Source organism: Pygoscelis adeliae, unplaced genomic scaffold, assembly GCF_000699105.1.
Source record: "Pygoscelis adeliae isolate BGI_AS28 unplaced genomic scaffold, ASM69910v1 Scaffold48, whole genome shotgun sequence".
In the NCBI taxonomy this organism is placed as follows: domain Eukaryota; kingdom Metazoa; phylum Chordata; class Aves; order Sphenisciformes; family Spheniscidae; genus Pygoscelis; species Pygoscelis adeliae.
Window position 1 is genome coordinate 2,794,835 of NW_008825618.1, and position 19,983 is coordinate 2,814,817.

General features: G+C 38.8%; 1 protein-coding gene across 1 annotated transcript in view; it reads left to right on the forward strand.

The window, feature by feature from the left end:
* ITGBL1 (integrin, beta-like 1 (with EGF-like repeat domains)) overlaps window positions 1-12,871 on the forward strand; it is a 156,580-nt gene extending 143,709 nt beyond the window's left edge. The window contains exons 9-11 of the mRNA XM_009333337.1: window positions 5,021-5,167; window positions 11,161-11,274; window positions 12,780-12,871. Of these exons, the coding sequence (XP_009331612.1) occupies window positions 5,021-5,167; window positions 11,161-11,274; window positions 12,780-12,871 (353 nt within the window). The remainder of the gene's footprint in view (window positions 1-5,020; window positions 5,168-11,160; window positions 11,275-12,779) is intronic.
* Window positions 12,872-19,983: the final 7,112 nt, after the last annotated feature.

Below are 19,983 nucleotides of genomic sequence, written 5' to 3' on the forward strand. Positions count from 1 at the left end.
GCCTTTTCCCCCCCCCACCCCCCACCCCCAATAGGCTAAGCAGATACAGATCTTTGAAGTTCTTTCAACAAGCCATTTTCTCTGCCCTTTGAATTCTTTCTTTGGAACTTTTTGGGACTCTTCCAAGTTTTTCAAAATCTCTTCAAACACGGATATCACAGTGAGTTGCAGGACTTTAATGTCCATCCCATCAATGCTCCTACTCATTTCTGCTCCTACTCGCTTCTCTCCTGTTACATGCATATGAGGATGGCATCAGCCCTTTTCACTGCAATGTTTCACTTGAAGTTTTTACTGAGCTGCCTGCCTGTTGTGTTGCTCAAACTGAAGCCACAGTCCACCTTTATTACACTTGGACAACACCAAGCGACCTATAATGAAAATATAATAGACAATCAGTATTTCGCTTCACATTTATGTTAGGTTTCTTTAACTGCGGTTGTCACAACTGTTCCAGTCAGTCTTATGGCATTCTCCTGCTATTCAATAAAAATAAAAATAAAAGTAAAAATAAAATAAAAATCAGTGATCCAGTAATGTTTTTACCAACTCTTTTAACATATTTGGCAGGTTAATGAAGCCCACTCGTTTAGAAATATTTCTCCCAGATAGATGTTGTTTAATGTTCTCTTATGTTAATAATATAATGGAAAGTGCTTTATTTATAGTCCTGTAATAAAAAAATAGAAAATCCGGTTTCTATTTAAATACAGAGAGAAATATTTGTTTCATTTACTGTATTGTTTTAAATCAGGGATCCTGCATTATGCTGAAATTTTTCATATTCCTAGTATACTTTTAAAACTTCTAATTTTCCATCCAGTTATAGATTTTTGGGTTTGTTTCGTTTTTTTTTCCTATTATGTCCATTTCATTCACAACAAAATTTCTCATTTATATTGATTGTTATCTATTTCATCTTTCTTTGGCTGTACAGCCTTCTCATTCCTAACTTGTAGCATCTCTCCACCATTAGACTTGGGTGGACTTCCCTCTTACTGTGGAAAAATGTTGTTGGACTATCAGATAAATTCTTCGTACAGGACAGTCAAATTCATATTTTTATAGCTGAAGATTTTTTCCCCCCATTTCTGGTTAATATTGACTTTATTATATATTTATTATGTTATATTATTTTGAGAAACTTGTTCTCCTGAGGTGCCAAATTTCGTTTGGGGCTGGCCTCAGTTTGCCCTTCGTGAACATCATCTGGTTATAATCAGTTAGTCTACAAATATGAACCAGCTTCTTCTGCAATGATTACTTCACCGTTTTCATCATGCTGACATTTCCGTGAGGTGGTGCCTTTTGTATTAGAAAATTATTATGCAGCTTTTTGGGGAACTCCGACGACAGTTGCATGAGTAGTCCTAAACTGAAGTTCCCCACAACCAGAGTTTTATTTCCTGGCATGTTAAGAAATAATTCATCCTGGTGTCCGGTTTGATTTGGGTTGATTTGGGTTATAATGGACCTCTGCTAGTAATCTGTCACAGCTTTCTTTGTTGCTGCATTCATATTTCACATTTAAATCTTGTAGTTATTGGATTTATTGATAATTCTAAACAAAGTGACAGCATCTTTAACATAATCTTTTTCTCTCCTTTGCCTCTCCCCCATCACAGTCTTTCTTCTTGGTTGGAGATTAATGTTTAAAACATTCTGTTATGTATTTACATGTTCATTAACATAGATTTTTATGAATGAAGATCTATAGTGTTGGAGCCATTGCAATATGCAATTTGTTTGTGATTTTAAGTGTTTTGTATTAAATCTGAACTGATGATAGAACAACACTTTCCAGTAAATCTGCTTAATCTGAATAGTTAAATCAGTATTTTATCATGTTAGCCAATTCAGTTGGGCTGGACTTCTTCAACTAGATACTTTTCTTTTCCCCTTTGCTCTATGATTGCTGTATTCTTGAATTTTATACTCTATGAAGAGAATTATATTCAGATCTAAAAGGAGCTATGAGCAAGAGCAGCACCTTTTTCTTGCTGCTCTCGCTCATAATTTTGACAGTCTGGGATTCATTGGAATGAAACTGGGACACTTTGAATATAATTTGAATATTACATTCAACTGAAAGCAGTTGCTTATAATGTTTTGGCCCTTCCTTTCAGTTGGCTTGTTTGGACATCTTCAGAGAAATGCAAAGAACCTCTGCAAGGAGGATATACATAACTAAACCATATAAAGCAGTTATTCACAGGCTAGCACACACAGAAGATAGCTAGGAGTTAACAAGCATTGGGCTAAGCACTTGCATACTCACCACCCCGATGGATGAGGCATCCAAAGAGCTGCAGCTGCCCAACTTGGTGTCAACTAGGAGTAAATATTGTTTTGGTAAAATGGATTACTTGAGACAAAAGAATCCTTTATGTTTTGAGGATTTATTTGGAATAAAGGAGGAGAGGAATTGTCATCTCAGAAAAATGCATGTCAAAATTTTATGTGTTAAACTGTAAACTCTGCTTTAAATTAATAGATTATTCATTACCTTTTTATTTGACTTGTGTAAAGGCTTTACAGACATGATCAGTCTCTGCATTCTATAAATCATAATGACTGTACAAGAAAAATGATACAAAATTATTTTCTCAGTGAAATCAGCATGGATTTCTTACTATTTGTTGCTAAAATGAGTACAAGTATTTGTATCCCCACAAATAATTTTCCAACACCAACATCCAGTTATATATTTTGCTCTTCAGTGGTTGAGCTCTTCTCAAATCTAATCTATATATTACTAAGAAAAAATAAGTAAGGCAGATAAAAATGCTCTGACAGAAGCTTAGCTATAGTAAGTTAACGTAGACAACTGCATGCCATCTACATGGAAGGAGCATATGGGAAAGTATATATGCTTGTTTTCTACCTCTTGTATTTTGGTTTGTGGTATAGTTGTTTTGTTTCCCAATCTAACACAGAAGCTAAAGTAGCACAAGCTTCTATTGTTGCTAGTTATCAATTTGTAATAGCTGATATATGTTAAATGCATGTATGTAAATTGGTAATTGTTGAATGTCACTTGCGGAAGTGGGGAGGAATGCTGTCATAAGACTACATCATTGTTACTGAGCATTTAAAGTTGTATAGGTAATAAGATTTTTAAAAAAAGATCAATACACAGTCTGGGGTACAAAAATTATTCTGAACATTTTGATCGCTGTAAATGACAGCTCCAAGAATTTTAAGCTTCCAGTATTTTCTAATTTAAATTAGTGAAGTATTTGACCATCAGTAAAACAAGGAATTCCACTTACAGCAAACTACAAGGTTTGTCTCTCCTTTTAGCTTCTGCCAGTGCTGCCTCCCAGTTTACAATGTCAAGTTGCACTGTTGCCTCATAAGAAGCCCACAAATTAGAAAAGCAAAATCGCTGGTTTGCTTTTCTGCATCCTACAGCTCAATGCTTTGCCAAATACTCCTACTGTTTGTTCCCTTCTTCCCAGCCCATGCTCCCAAATTATCTCAGGCCCCTCGTTTCCACTCCCTTGCCCTACATAGCAGGTAGGATAGGACAAAAGTCACTGGTATGTATAATTTGCTTCTTTTAAGCCCAGTAAACTGATTAGCTAAGGAATGATTTCTGCTGCAGAAATATTATTCAAGGTTGAAAAGGGAAATTCTGACTCAGACACATTTCTTTTTCTTCTGTTTCCCATTTCTGTATTCTTGTCTGGATTTGTTGTCACTTTTCCCTTCTTCCTGGCCAGATTTTCCCCTCAGTTTACTATTCAACATATTTTCCTTTTTTATTAATCTTTGTACAAATAATTCTCAAAAATTCAGTTTCATCTTTCTTTTTTCTCCTGTTTTTAAATATCGATTATAGCTTCTAGGCTATAATCTTTGACCCATGTTCTAGCGTTTCTTTGACCTTTCCCTCACTTGTCATTACCTTCCTTCTTTAAAGAGTCTATTCCTCTCCCCTTGCCCTCTATTTTATGTTTTTTCTCATTCCTCTTTTCTTTCTGTCTTTTCATTTCTCCCTATTTTCCCCCCTTATTCTTAATCATCTTTTGATAGCTATGTCCTCGCTACTGTATTCTTCTTCTGCCTGTCCATCTTCCCTCTCACTCAGGCTTCTTGTCTTGATCTAGGAATTGAAATCTATGTGTCCCTGTGGAGAGAGCCCACCACAGTAGCCTGCCCATTCTTCTTTGAAGTCCTGCCTTGGGGTCATACAAGCTTCTGCCCTGGAGAATGCTCTAGTCTCTTCCTCCTTCCTGCTCCTCCCTCAGCATTTCACTACAGTATCAGGAGTGAAAGTGCCAAACCTTTTAAACTGTTGAGCTGGAATAGCTATGACTGGAGAAGAGATGCAGAAGAGAAACAGGGTGTTGTTAGCGTGATGAGAGGAACTCTTTGCAGGTTGCCGGTTGGGTTTATGTACAACCAATTTTAGCAATTGCATGAGACCATGGAGGAATTATCTTCATCCTGTACTGTATGAGTTAATCTATAGTAATTACAGACTATGTTGAGCCCAGGCTTTGCACATCAGCTGCTCCATGCACTGCAGCAGATAACCAGCAGTAATGGGCTGCTGGAGGAGATTGCAGCTTTAGCTCCTTTGCCTGTTGCGCGGTGTGCTGCGCTGCTCTCAGCCCTGTACTGGGGTTTGCTTCTTCAGATGATAGGATGGGATATGCAGGTGAGACTTTAGCGCCGGGCTGCAGGATTAAAGAGATGGGAGGGAAGGGGTTGTGTCTGTCCTCAGTCCACTGTGGATTAGGGGACATCCCATAAAGTTGAGCCAATGCTGAGCTTTTCGGATGAGGGGAGCCATGCCTGTGCTTTTCTGCACATCACTAGGGCACACTGTTTAACACAAGAATGAGAAAACTGAAGAAGGCCACCCTGCTGGGAAGCTGTGCTGTCCATCTATCTGTCTGTCTATCCCATAGCATGCACTTCACACTGCAGAGGTCTGAAGATTATCTCCGTTGTGACCACAGTCACTGCTTTCTGCTTCTTTTGCTCATAACCAATCTTGGTGTTGTTACAGGCCGTGGTATCTGCTCATGCGGCCGATGCATTTGCCAGGACGGGTGGTTTGGAAAGTTGTGCCAGCATTCAAGGAAGTGCAACATGACAGAGGAGGAGAGCAGAAGTCTCTGCGAGTCAGCGGATGGCATATTATGCTCAGGAAAGGGTAAGAACTGACAGCTGAGCTACCATGTCAGTGCCCTGGCAGAGGAAAACAATCATGTTCTGGAAGGCTAATGTGCATGGCAGTGGGTTGTTGTTTGGTAACCCTTTCTTTCAAAGGCACCTATTATTAAAAGGATGTTATATTTGGCTCTGTAATGCACTTACATCCATTTTGTCAAACACCCACCACAGTTGTACATGTTTAGCAGCATTGCTCTCCTATGCAATTTGTTAATAGCATATAATTTTCTGTATGTGTTTATCTGATGGTCTGCATTGAACAGCTGTACATTATAAACTAATCGTTAGCGCTCCATCCAGTTTGAGGGACAGGGGCATTACCTGCAGTAACATTGTGATGGGCAAGATGGCAAATGTAATATCTCAGGCAACAGTAAGTGGAGGAGAATGTTTAAGAGCAACATTTAAGTTGCAGGGGTATGCTTAATCACCCCCCCTGCCCAACACAGCAGCAAAGGAAAGGTAGACATCTGCAGCCCCCACAACAGAATCCCACAAACTCTCTCATTTACTAATTTTTATTCAGATAGTTGCATGAGCTTCAGTCCAGCTATAAAAAATTGCCACAGGGAGGAATAAAATTTAGAAAATCTTGATAATTATCTGGAATTTTTCTCTGAGGTTCTTACCTTGCAGTCTTTCAGGCTAGGAAATTGCATTACTGGAAAGAGGGCTTTTTAGCTCCCCCATAGTGCAAACTGCCTATTTTTGTATATAATATGTCTGAAAGAGAATAGACGAAAAATGGTTGGTGGGACTGGCTGGAGGCTAGAATGCACACACTCCAGACTGGACGTGCCATTTCCTCTCTTTGTATATCCCTTGCATAGACAGGGAAGAAACCTGCTAGCTGGAAAAAAACAGTTAGGAGCCTTCTACATCAGGCAGATTTCCACTTGTCCCTTTGGTAACTTTTATTTCAGTGCAAAGGAAATGTAAATGGGGTTTCCAGCCCGGCCTTCTTCCATCTGTATTATCACTTGTCAGAATTCTCCCCCACTGCACCGTTTTATTTTGGTTTTTCCCCCCTAGTCATCACAATGTCATTAGAAAATGAGGAAGTTGCACTGCTTCTCTATTGTTTCCAGAAGATGTGGCTATCTTTAAATTAGTGTATGTGTAAGAGGGTGCTGAGTTACTGGAGAAATGGAGTTACTCTGTTTTACTGCAGAAGTTAACTTCTCTTCTCTTAGTCTTGGTCTCCCTGTGATTTTTTTATATAAACCATGAAGGTGAGCAAATATGCTTAAAATCGCTAAAATGCACTATATAAGATTCTATATAAATGTAAACATGAAAAATGATGTCGAATTTTAAAATATTTGTATTATCTGCTATCTTTTTGTAAGGATGGCTGAGAGCTATTTATTCCAGCCTGTGGGTCTTACTCTGAGAACAATTAGCTTTGAGCACGTATATCAAGGCTACAATTTACTCTGCGGCTTTGGGAGCAGATAATCCGGCAGGAATATGCAGAGACATCAAGGATTTTTTTCCCTCTGTTGGCTGTGCTGCCCAGGGGGTGGTTTGGGATCTGGGCATTGATGTAGGCTGGAGCAGCCTGAAAGTTGCTTTAGGTTGTAACCAGCTGCAGGCAGGTAGTGCTTTTAAACCTGGCTGCATGAATGGAGGCTCCGAAGGCCCAGTTCTAATGCAGTAGCGCACTGTTGAACAGCATTTACTTTCTATGGGAATTACAAACCTGACCCTAAATCCATATTCAGCAACACTGGTGGGATTTTTTTTTTTTAAGCTTCTTCGGCCTCCAAGCACAGGTAAGCTTCCAATGTGATGGAAGGTTGCCCTGAGGACGGTCAATGTAATAAAGCGGTGTCAAATTATTTGCTATAGCAGCTTTATTGTGGGAACAGCTGGTCATATGTAAGTGCTTGTCCCAGCAGGGAAATACCTACATAAGATAACTTCCAGAAGTGTGTGGCCAGTGAACGTCCAAGGAGGCTACTATCTCCTGCCTCTTCTCTGGGCAGGATGGGGATCACAGGCAAAGACAGATTAATTACTTGTAACTTTTGTTTCTATGCTTAGCTTTTTTCTGCCTTTATTTTTTTTTTTTGGGCAAATCTATTCTTGATGCTTAAATATGTATCTGGAAACCATGTCTTACTGGGTACCCATACTTTAAAATGTTGTTCACCGGCACTATCCAGAGGCCAAAATGACAAATTGTTCTTTCTGTTTCATTACATTGAGCAATAAGTAACCATTACTGGTCAAATAAAAGGGAATTTCAAACCTGTGCGCTAATGGTGGTTATTCTGTCTTTGCTGGAAACCTAGCCAAGATATGCAATGCTATAATGGATTGAGGGAGCTTGAGTTTCTGTATGTAGGATTTATTACACTCTAAGGAGTCCTGGTTTTCAGCAGATAACTGCTGAACACCTTCAGAAAATTACACTCTGTTAATATAAGCAAAGTTGGACATCCACATTCCTAGGCTGTTTTCAAAATTTTGGCTTGCTGACTGTGCCACCTGTGGTAAAAGCTCTTCCCAAGGAAAACAGCAACACCCACCATGCTGCTGCCTCCCTGGCAGTAAATGTAGGGCTGCAGATGGCTACTGTAACGGTGCCGGACGCAGGCTAGGTAATGAGCCAAATCCCATCCGAGAGGATCTGGCTGGGATCCTAGGGAACACCCTGCAACTCATTAGACTCATTTTAATTAAACTGAGGAGCCTCCCAGAGCAGCATGCTGTATTCAGGGAAAAGACCTGATACATTCATTCTCCCTAACAGATTTTACATTATGGAGCCTGATCTTCCTTGGTTGACTTGGTGTTAAATTTGCTATATCTTCTGCAAAACAGTTTTAAACGTCGTGGGCATCCCTCAGTAGCCGCATCAGTGCTTGCTTGTGCAAAATCACTTCCGGTTTCTTACAACGTCATGCTTTTATTAACTGCTTTAATTTCACTAAAATTCTCATACTATTCATCATTATTTTCAGCTGTCAGTACCTTGTAGTTTGTATAAACAGAGACATTCAGTTTAAATTACCCTCAAGTATGTCTCAGTGTCTCTCTTATACAGCAACCACGCAATATGTATGCTATCCTCCACTGCCTCTTTACACAATGGCATTTTTTATCCTTGTGGGGCATGTCAGTATTTTCTGTGCCCATGGCTCAGTAAGCAATCATAGAATCATAGAACCATAGAATCATTAAGGTTGGAAAAGACCTCTAGGATCATTGAGTCCAACCGTCAACCCAACACCACCATGCCCACTAAACCATGTCCCTAAGCGCCTTGTCCATCCATCTTTTAAATACGTCCAGGGATGGTGACTCAACCACTTCCCTGGGCAGCCTGGTCCAATGTTTAACCAGTCTTTCAGTAAAGACATTTTTCCTTACATCCAATCTAAACCTCCCCTGGCGCAACTTGAGGCCATTTTCTCTCGTCCTATCGCCAGTTACTTGGGAGAAGAGACCATCACCCACCTCGCTACAACCTCCTTTCAGGTAGTTGTAGAGAGTGATGAGGTCTCCCCTCAGCCTCCTTTTCTCCAGGCTAAACAACCCCAGCTCCCTCAGCCGCTCCTCATAAGACTTGTGCTCCAGACCCCTCACCAGCCTCGTTGCCCTTCTCTGGACACGTTCCAACATCTCAACGTCCTTCTTGTAGTGAGGGGCCCAAAACTGAACACAGTATTCGAGGTGCGGCCTCACCAGTGCCGAGTACAGGGGCACGATCACTTCCCTACTCCTGCTGGCCACACTATTTCTGATACAGGCCAGGATGCCATTGGCCTTCTTGGCCGCCTGGGCACACTGCCGGCTCATATTCAGCCGGCTGTCAACCAGCACCCCCAGGTCCTTTTCCTCTAGGCAGCTTTCCCGCCACTCTTCCCCAAGCCTGTAGCGCTGCATGGGGTTGTTGTGGCCAAAGTGCAGGACCCGGCACTTGGCCTTGTTGAATCTCATACAGTTGGCCTCGGCCCATCGATCCAGCCTGTCCAGGTCCCTCTGCAGAGCCTTCCTACCCTCGAGCAGATCAACACTCCCGCCCAACTTGGTGTTGTCTGCAAACTTACTGAGGGTGCACTCGATCCCCTCGTCCAGATCGTTGATAAAGATATTGAACAAGACCAGCCCCAATATACTCAGAACTCATGGAAAAAGTAGGTGCTTAACCAAATACTCCCATCCCCAAATGTTCCAATCACTAGTCCTTCCTGTATATATTTACATGTTCCGTATGTTACAAGTTAAAACAGCATTTCTCTAAAATTAGGTAATGAGTTAATTTTTGTCAACTTACAATAAACATAAATTACTTGAATTTTTAATTAAAAAATTGGATACTCTGCTGAGGCTGTTCTGAAGTTTTAAAGAATTAAGTTTCAGTGATCAGAGGCACTTCAGTATTTAGGGGAAAAACCTAGGGAAAATTGGTTGATATTGACAGATCCACATTTTTTTAAAAAATGTGTATTTGGATTTTTACTGTGGATTTTATTCAGAGGTCATTGAAAGGAATGGAAAGATGAAAAAGCATCATTGTATACACTTGGCTCAAGCCCTGTTAATTCATTAACCCATGAATTCTGTTTAGGTTATATTCTGACATAACCACGGTTCCTTCTATATATTTTTCTTTAATATTACATTAAACAGATCGGTGACTTTGTACTGGAAACATTCTGGAAATATTGCAAGAGGGTGGGATTTTCAACAGCATCTAACTAATTTATAAGCATGTTCTGTTAAAGGTTGACAGCTTCTTTGGTGACTTTTTTTTTTAAACTCCGCCCCCCCATAATTGAAAACTATATGTGTATTCTTTGTTCTCATTTATTTGGTTTTTGAGATTTTTGTATTGATTTGTGCTGTAACCAGTTCTTAGGGCTAGGTCCACAAAAGGATTTTTGCTCAGCAGTTACTAAGCGCCCCACCTTGGCGTTTAAGTGCCTCAACTCAGTATAGGGTCAGGCAGCTGAGGATGGGCTCTGTAAAAGCCAACTCTCTTCAGCCGGGTGTTGGAATCAGCCGGGAGGAATTACCACCTCCCAGTGGCATTTCTAGTTGCAGAAAAGGCTCTCCCACATCCGTCTCAGACTACAGGCTTCCTGGCACATGATTGCCTGGGGGCATTTGTCCTTTTCCAGGATTCAGAGCCATGAACCTTCTGAAGGTAGGGGTGTCTCTGATTCTTCCCTTAAATGGAGGTTTCTGGTGCTCGGTGGGTTACGTCATCACCTGAATGTCACCATAAAGTCCCTCCTTTGCCTGTGGGGGTGCGACCTGACATCCCTGAGGAGGAGGAGAGCGGCTTATCTCAACAAGGGGCATTGGGGTACTCTGCAGGAATGAGCAAACTGTTGAACCGCTGTTATGTGCATGAACTTTTTCTGACCTAGAGCAAATATTTAGTAATTCCATGGGAGGTGGAGCAGCTTCATTTGTGGTGATGAGGATTTTGGGGGTCTAAATGTTAGTCTTAGGCACCTCTGGTCTTTTGTGGACTCATCCCTAAAGGCTTTAGATGAGGAGGGCCATTTTCTTCCCAGGTACGATTTTATTGCCTTCAGTAACAGTGGGTCAGGGACAATTTGAGTTTTTCTAGTAAAAGAAAAAAGAACGGTTACTGGGAAGAGTAGCCCTGATAGTAGGTCTCTGAAACCAAAGGAAAGCTTCAAAATGTGAGTCCTGATTAAGTGAAGTAGCATTAGTATATAATAATATTAGCATATAATAATATAATATTCTATGATAAGAATCAAAGCATTAGTAGTAACGTCCCACCATACTCTAGCTCACCCCAAAAGAATCCTTTTATTCAAAAAGCTTTTAGCTTGATTATTTTCTTTTAGGCAATAGCTTTTTAGGCAGCAATTTTGTGCATATGCACACGTGTGTATGTGTGCACGTGTGTGTCTGGGGATGTTATTTTCTAGTCTGAAAATGCCAGTGTTCTTTGACTGCGAGTAATAATTTTTCTGATTTCAGGTTCCTGCCACTGTGGAAAGTGCATCTGTTCACCACAGGAATGGTACATTTCGGGTGAATTCTGTGAATGCGATGACAGAGACTGTGACAAACATGACGGTCTCATTTGCACAGGTGCAGTACAGGCTCACACTTAATTGCTCTAAGAAACAAACTGTGTTGATGGGAATTATGTCAGACAAAGCCCAGTCTCTTGTTTCTCCACTGACGGAGGAAGTGCATTTGCTGGTTATTCAAACCTGCTATAATTGTTTCTTCGTGCAGTGTGATAATCAACTTAAGGTTTCAAAACAACAGTTGAAAGCCTGAGTATGAATGTAAATAAGTAAGCCAGCTATGAAATCCATCAACACTTTTCCCCGTAATAGACTACAAGTTGCTGCTTTTTGGCAAAGGGCGTACAGTGTCAGCATTTTGATCATGAGATATTTCTTTAACTTTTGTTCTCTTATTGGACTTTCTATGTGTATAATGCATTTAAGTCATAGACAAAATCCACTTGTCTGATGATCTTTGGTAGGTGAGAGGCATAGCTGTGTGGCTTAACAGAGCTTCCTGGCAATCAGACAATTCTCAGTGTGAGGCTGAAATGCCTGACAGTTTTCCTTATGACGTGATGGCTAGTGATTAAAGCGGCTTCACCTTAGCATTGTCTGAGAGTTCAGGTGGCAGATGCGGCTAGAAATGGGCAGGCTGCCACAAACCCTCATGACAAATCCAGTGACAAGAAGCCACACGGGAATTGCTAAATTAACTCACTGGCTGCTTCCTGTTACAAATCTTAATTTTAGAAAATCTTTGCTGAGCAATTATTAGATGTGGAGGAAATCTGCAAGCCAATGAGAGTGCGAGTGGGAGGGCTGACAGTAGTAAACTGTGTCTTCCAGCTAGCCCCATCAACAAGGGTCCTTTTCTGGGGGCAAGTAGCCAGCATAGAGGCAACAGGAGCCTTATCTTCAGCTGCAGCGGCTCTTCACGGCTCTTCATAAAGTCAGTAGGAAGAGGTGCTCACATTGGAAACCCAGGCTGTAGAGATGTCAAGCTGAGCATCCAGGAGTCATGACAAATATTGAAATAAAATGAAAATGAGAGTCTCAGTACTTAATGTTTCCCCGCTGCAAAATAGGGCCAACACATTTTTCATCTAATAGAGAGTTTAAGATATTATTTATTTGTATAGCACTTCTGAGAATTTAGGTTTAAAGTTTTTCATGTTCAAAGTGATGTTTTTATTGCTATTCTGTTTGTAACTTTTAATGTCTTTTTCTTTCTGCATAATAGTTAAAAGTAATCTTGTTTTTCCTTGTACCTGGAGGTACAGTGTGAACACTGATCCTCGACAGCTGGGTACAAATAGTAGTAGCATAATTACAATATTTGCAATTCTGCTGATGGAATTATTGAGAGAATGCTATTAATTCTTTGTAAGTGTAGGTTTGGGGTGGCTTCTTAATGCAATGGTACAGTAATTGCTTCCTTCCAAAGCAAAAAAAAAGGGGTGGGGGGAACAATAGAGGAACAATGCATCTACTTTAGCATGGCTTTTTACTTCCCATAAAACACATTTAAATGTAGTACATTTCAGTTATGATGATTGTCCTTTATTCATTCTGTTCTAGGCAATGGTGTTTGTAGCTGTGGAAACTGTGAGTGCTGGGAAGGATGGAATGGAAATGCTTGTGAAATCTGGATGGGGAGAGAATACCCTTAACAACGGACATCAAAGACTGAGGAGGTTTATTGTTTGTTTTTTCTTTAGGCTGCTAGAACATTTAATTTCAGAAGTACTCAGTGTGTGGGTGTATGCGTGTGCATGCACGCACATGTACATGGGTGTAAATACTTTAGAACACTCATTTGAGGGCCTGCTCCTTAAAGAAATGCATGACAAAACTAAAAAAAAAAATAATTAAAAAATCACTTGGGAGCAGGACAGTCCAAGCTCTAAAAGGTGAAGTCATAAAATACTGGCCCTGTGGAACTTCTTCAGAGTTTTTTGGTAAATTCAGTGGAACTGAGATTAAACCCATAATGCCTATTTTTTAAGCAACCTTTGGAAACGGTGTAAGAAAGCCTTTTTTTAACATTATTTACTTGGTTGTCACCTCTCCATGTCAGTATGCAACACTCTTCCTATAGAAGGGTAGCACTAGTTGAATATTTGTCAAATAATTAATTTGATTAATTTGATGGTGTTTGACAAATACATTGTTTGGCTCTTTTTTCTTTCTAACAATCCTGATCATGCATCAACTCCTAAATTGAGAGAAGCTGTAAAGATGCTTATCAAAACATTTTTTTTTTTTTTTTGGTCAAAGAATTGTGTTTGTATAACTGAGGTACAATTACCTGACAACCATAGACTGAAGACCCAAAATGTTTGAACAGACCCTTGTCCACAAGAGAACTTCTTAGTTTCTGTGGTTAATGTGTCAGTAAGTCGGTTATCTAGTCTGCATACTACGATACTTTCAAATACATAACCTATAGGAGTATAAGGAATGAAACTAATAAAGATATAAATGTATGATTAGCTATTCTGAACATGTATTCTGCAACTCATGTACTTTTATCATACTGTTCTATGTATGTACAGTTGCCTAGTCCTCTTAAAAGTAAAGCAAATGAAAATTTGTTATACCAATAACTTTTAGGATGACAATTCTGTGTGCTATTAGAAATCACTGTTTGGAACAGATTGCACTGTCACACATGGTATTCATTGAATTTAACTGCTTTTATAGAAGTGGGGAGCCTGAAGGTCAACTGACTTGAAAAATCAGCTATTCTATGCAGTAGCCTGGTCTCAGCCAAAGATGTTCAGACAATGGCGACAAAGTAATTAAAGTTTTAATACAGTAAATACAAACAAAGCAGTGGTATGAACAAAAATTTTATTTTCCAATGGTGAAATGCTGCTCAGTGTGAAATTCACATTGAGTTATGAACGATGCACAACTATTGGGACTTCCCTAACTTATTTACATATGAGTCTCTTATTTTTTTGTACATGTAGATTTGGCAGCCCTTGAATTCTTTAGAGCAAAAAAAGATACATACATTTTAGTTTCAAAAGTGTTTACATTTTGTGAAACCATGATTGAGCGAGAAATTGCTTAAATGGTTGGAAAATATTTCTTTTTAATACCAAACTGTAGCATTGTGATTTAGGTGTCAAGGTCCTGATTTTTGAAGAGGTACATGACTCAGCAATAAGGGAACTATGCATCAACCAAAAAAGTTATTTCCATTATTAGTCTAGAAATTAGTTTTCTTTTAGAAAGGACAATTTTGAAATAGGAAAATACAATGGTACAGAACATGTAATAGAATGCAAAAAATTTTAATGAATTTATTTAATCACTTTTATTATTCCCCCTTCCCATGTGGCTTGCTCTTTCTCTTACCCAATTTTTTTTCCTTAACCTGGATTCTTTCTTTCTAAAAATGAAGCTTGTGAAACCCATGTTCTCAGGGAGCATAATCACCAAATATCCATGCATAACTTATATAAAAGTTATGCAGATAAATAACAAGACATACATCCCAAAGCTGCTAGCTGCTCTCTTTTTAGATAACCACAATATCAGGCAGAGTTCTAAAACGTATTGATACAGTATAAAGAATCTTCAAAGTAAAATTCATCTTGAAATTATAGTTTATATTTTATACTTATAATCCTTAAACTCTGTAGAACTTAACAGTAATATTTTCTTAAATTTTAACATATATGTATTTTGTCAACCCTGGTGTCTGGAGAGCACAGATTGTTGGTTTTATTTATATTTATGAATACCACTGACCTGAATCATAATCAAACACTGATTATCAGTGTTTTTTCGCATATACATTAATCTGCTGAATCAGAGCGTAAACAATGAAAGATACAAAGTTTTCCTTGATTTCCTTCCATTTGTACTTAGTACTGTAATAAGAAAATACTAGATAATCAAAACTCTTATCTAGGTTCAGTAGATGCTTTTGACTTGTTTCATGGCATGATAAGCAGATTTATATATACTGTAGATCAGCCGTGGTATTTCAGGTACTCTCATTCATAGACAAAAGAACAATTCTTGAGAGGGTTGCAATGTCATATTTGATGCATTTTAATTTTTAATTTGCTTTCATTTTAAATTTATATACTTAAAGAGTGTAAGATGATTCTGATTTTTAGTTAGAATTCTTTTAAAAAAACAATCAGCTCCATTTTGGCTACTGGATGGATTACATAGCCATAGCAATTCAAAAAGTGTTATCCACGTTGTTTGTTAAGGTTCATACGGAAAGATACTAGAATATTCTAAGAAAGACAGCTACTGTCAGTGGTTCATTAAAATGTAAATTATCAAACAAAATTGTGCTATCGCTATTAACCTTAAAGTATTAACTAAGACTCCTAAAAATATAATGTGTACATAAATTCCTTTCCAATTTGTATTTTGTTTCTCATAACGTTACATGAACATTTCCCTGGCTCTTCATGCTGAGGTAACTGGTGATGTAACTCCCAGCAGATCTGTTTTGTGGCTCATTGCCTGACTAGAAAAATGAGATCGGAAGGAATAAGATTATTGTTCCACATATGTGAAAATAATAGCTATATTAATAAATTGTGATTTTACACCTCATTCCCTGTGACGGGAATTCCAGATACATAAACTGTAAAAGCAGGAAGAGGCATAAGGGAGTGAAACACACTGCTTGATTCTTCATAGCTAGTGACTGTAAAAACTTGTTTCCAGGTCTGTGGCAAAAGGCAGTTCTAGGAGGCAAAACCAAATCGGATAAATGGGGATTTCATTCTGGCTAGATTGATAAACCTTATAAACAGAAGATAATACAGCCTTGCTTTCTTCTTATGAGAGAAAGAACACAATCCAGAAACGTGCCGAATGCTTCTACAGTAGACTTGCAGGATTATGCCTATTGTATATAACATATCTGTAATATCACCCATAAAACAGCTGTGGATTGATTTGCTTGTATAAATTATTAACCTACTTGTGACCCTTTTTTCCCTGGCCATACTCTCTTTTAGAAACACGTAGATGAACCTTTAATCATGCACCTGCTCTGACATTTCTGATGCACTGCCCTTGCTTCTTTACAGAATGACATCTCGCTTTGTAGCTAAATGGTACAGCTAAATGATATTGGGATGAAGAAAGCTAAGTTGAATATTTCTGTGACTAGGTAATAGAACAAAAATTTTATTACATCTTTAAGAATAAGTCATAGCATTTGCATTAGTCATCACAAAAAAACCCCCTGTTATTAGACATTCTAAAATTCATTGCACAGAATATGAGTTTATCTAAAGGGGCTTTTAAAAGAAAGATAACCTCCTTACTTAGTCTAATTTTACTTTCATTCCCATTTGAATGGAGCTGAATAATTTCTTCTTTGTACCAATAAACAGATGGATCAGGAAGACACACTTGTAATGCATGGACCACACTGCCTGCTTTCATACCTCATTGCTTACAGTGGGTTTAAACCAAGAGAGAAAGTTTCCCAATATAGTTATAAAAAGTCAGAGTTCTTAGTGTTGTTTCAGGCATATACCATAGTCAAAGTGAATTGCTTTACTTTATATTTGGGGGGAGGGGTGTTGTTAAGAACCAACCTGACTCTACACAAGTTAAATTTTATGAAAATGACAGTGTATTAAAAAATTATTTAAGAGTGGCCAAAACCCCCAGCAAACTAAGCAAAAGCTGTGTTATGTGAACTCCAAAATACTTAAAAGCTATAGTCACCTTTCTATAGGCTCTATCATGTGAGCAATCTCATAAGGATTCTTGTGTATTTATACAATTTCTGAAGTGCAACAAAACGGTGCTTTGTTGAAGTAGTTCATAACTACTTAAAACTGGATTTCTAGAACTGTACAGGTGTGACTGATTTTGCCAAATAGAACTGTAGATGAAATACAGATTTAAGAAAAAAGGAAAGAGATAACGACTATGTGCAGTGTTAACATATGAAATGGTAAGATGAGGTTGGATTGCTGTGCAAACAGTCTCTCAGAGATTAGATAAAACCCAGAAGAAGAACAAAATACAAAGCAAGCATGCAATAGAACTGGAACGTTGCAGATTCACAGACAGCTGGACATGTAAGTACAAAAACCCCAATCTGTAAATACAAATTGATTCCATCAGGTTTACTATACAGTACTTTAGTAGTAACAGACGGTTGAAAACAGCTTTCACTTAACAGCAAAATTAATTTTAGAGGGAAGAAAATGGTGAAGTCTCACCCTGGAGAACAGCAAGAGAGGTATTATATTAAGGAGCTAAAATTTTCTTTGGCATGGTAAAAGGGGAGAACTGAGTTTGCCAACCTATTTACATGAAGTTTCACCATCTTCCAGTGCAATGATGTTTTGCACAGTCTACTTCTTACATAAACTTTTTTGTTGTTTTCGAGTATGCCTTCATATAAATGTTTTATTCATCATGTTGAATCTGTGTATACAACAAATAAGAATAAACACAAACTGTACAATGCAGACAAACTCTTTGCATATATGTATGTAAATTTAGTAATACAGGCCAACAGTTCTTTGATAGACACAACCTACTACATGCAGTTCATCCTTGCCATCCTCTTCCCATGCAACAGATGAGACAAGACAGAATTAAAGGGAGGAAACAAAGCACAAAGACCCCTTTGCTATGTTTAAACAGATTGTAGAAAAAACGTTTTTTAGGACATCTATTCATTGGATTAAACACACATATGGATTTAGCCCATAGAAACAAAACCAGAAAATAATAATGAAAAAAAAAATGCTGTGTTTCCAGGATGCACTAACTGCTTACAGAAATTAACTCTGGCCTTAACTATAGCCCCCCAAACTGGTTCGCAGATCATAATTACCCAGGATCAAAAGTTTAATGTTGAAAACAATACTTATGTAGCATCAGGCCATGAACCAGAACCTCCTTGCATGGCTCAGCCAGGTATCCAGCCCTGTCGCTCCCCAGGCTCTTACACTGGGAGAGTAAAAAGATGGCTGGATGGGACATGAACACATGTATTCCCTCCTCATGAACTCTTACGAAATTCAGGTGAGCGAGAAACAGAATGTAGCCTTCAGATGTATTATATTACTCAAAATATTGTGATGTGCTCCTCATAATTGTAGGAAGGCCTGGGGCCCCCTCTGGGACCCAGCAGGTAGCACAACATCAAGGCTGCTGCCTCCCATGGGTCCTCCAGATGCAGAGCAAGACCCTGGCTCACCATGTGAGTTGCTTTGGTTTTGTTTTGTTTTCTCGGGGATGGTGCACAAATCCCACTGGACCAGATGGGATGAGAAGGGTGTGCCGAAGTTTTTAATAAAGTGTTGTTTTTTCCCATGCGCACATATTTAGTGCTAGCAGGCAAGGGCACAGTCTAAGTCAAAGTTTCTTTGCATTTTTATCACAGTATTAGAATAGGTTTGTATTTTTTTCTCTACATGGATAGTGGGCTTCATGCTTAACTCATTCCCTCCCTAGAAAGACCCAACACCAAGTGTTAGTTTGCTGTTCTCATATTACATACATAAACAAGGAAGTCTGGCCTACGGGAAAAAAAAAGTTTATCTAGAATTTAGCAGCTTTACAGTAGCCTCCTTGAAGAGTGCGCTAAAGTTGCTTATAAAAACAGAACACATTTGAAAACTAGCATGAAGAGTTCATTCAGACTGAATCAATTGTTCAGCTGAGTGGACAGGGAGTTTGAAATAACCAGCGGTCTCTGCTAGGGGCTTCAGCACAAAGACGTGATAAAACAAATTGCCAGAAATACAATGCTAAAAAAGGAATGGAAGATTTCCTTTTTTTGTCTTTAAATACCAAGGTAACAGCAAGAGGCCAAGAGAGCGTTGCCACACAGTTTTCCAGACTGAGGTACAGTTTGGTCCTTGTTGCTCTTTCTGAGAAACAAATACCTTCTTAAGCATATAGAGAGTACCCATATTTTTAGTCTTCTGAAAGCCTGTGACTAAGTGTGCAACACTTCAGTGGCATCTCTGTGGCATTCTCTAAATCTTGCCCCCCTCCCCCCGCATCGGTTTCATTGTTCACAAGTGACAAACTCAAAGTGTTGATAGTGTTTCTGGTCATACAATCCAAGGCTTCAATTTTATAATGTTTCTGATTTCTTCTAGGTTCATGTAGGAGAAAGTACAGTATACAGAGATCAAGGCAAGGCACCTTCAATCTAGCAATTTGGTGGGCATATTATCCTAGGAAGCTGGGTGGACGTACGTACTGGGCTATCAGTGAGATACATAGGACCGGACTTTGCATGCTTAGCTAAAAATAAAAATAAACTTTTGTAATATGTCCAGTTTTAAATTTTGTTTTTAAAACACCAGAAATATTAAACTATAATTTGTAACTACCCTTTGCATTGGTGCTGCAAAAAAGAACACAACAACATCCTTGCCCATGCTTTGCTAAGTAGGTGTGGGATTCAGCCAAAAATAACAATGGCGTTAAGTTCAGTTCCTTAAAAACAGGAAAAGATTATATTTGAAATGGATTTAGGTAGCGCAATTCTGGTTAATCTTATTTGTTTTTTTTTTATCGGTGGTGGTTGTTTTTCAAACAATGAAGATTTAGTAGATGAAAAATGAGCCTTAATTCAGGCCTACAAGGCCTACAAAATTCTTTGGACCCACTTTCCCAAAAATGAGTGGGTCTTGCTCGCTGGGCAAGGCAAATGTTACCATTACCAGTAAGCCTGTGATATGTATAAAACACACGCACAAAAAGAAACTATAGGGGGATGCCAAACACTCGTTTCAGAAAACTTCCTGTTCGT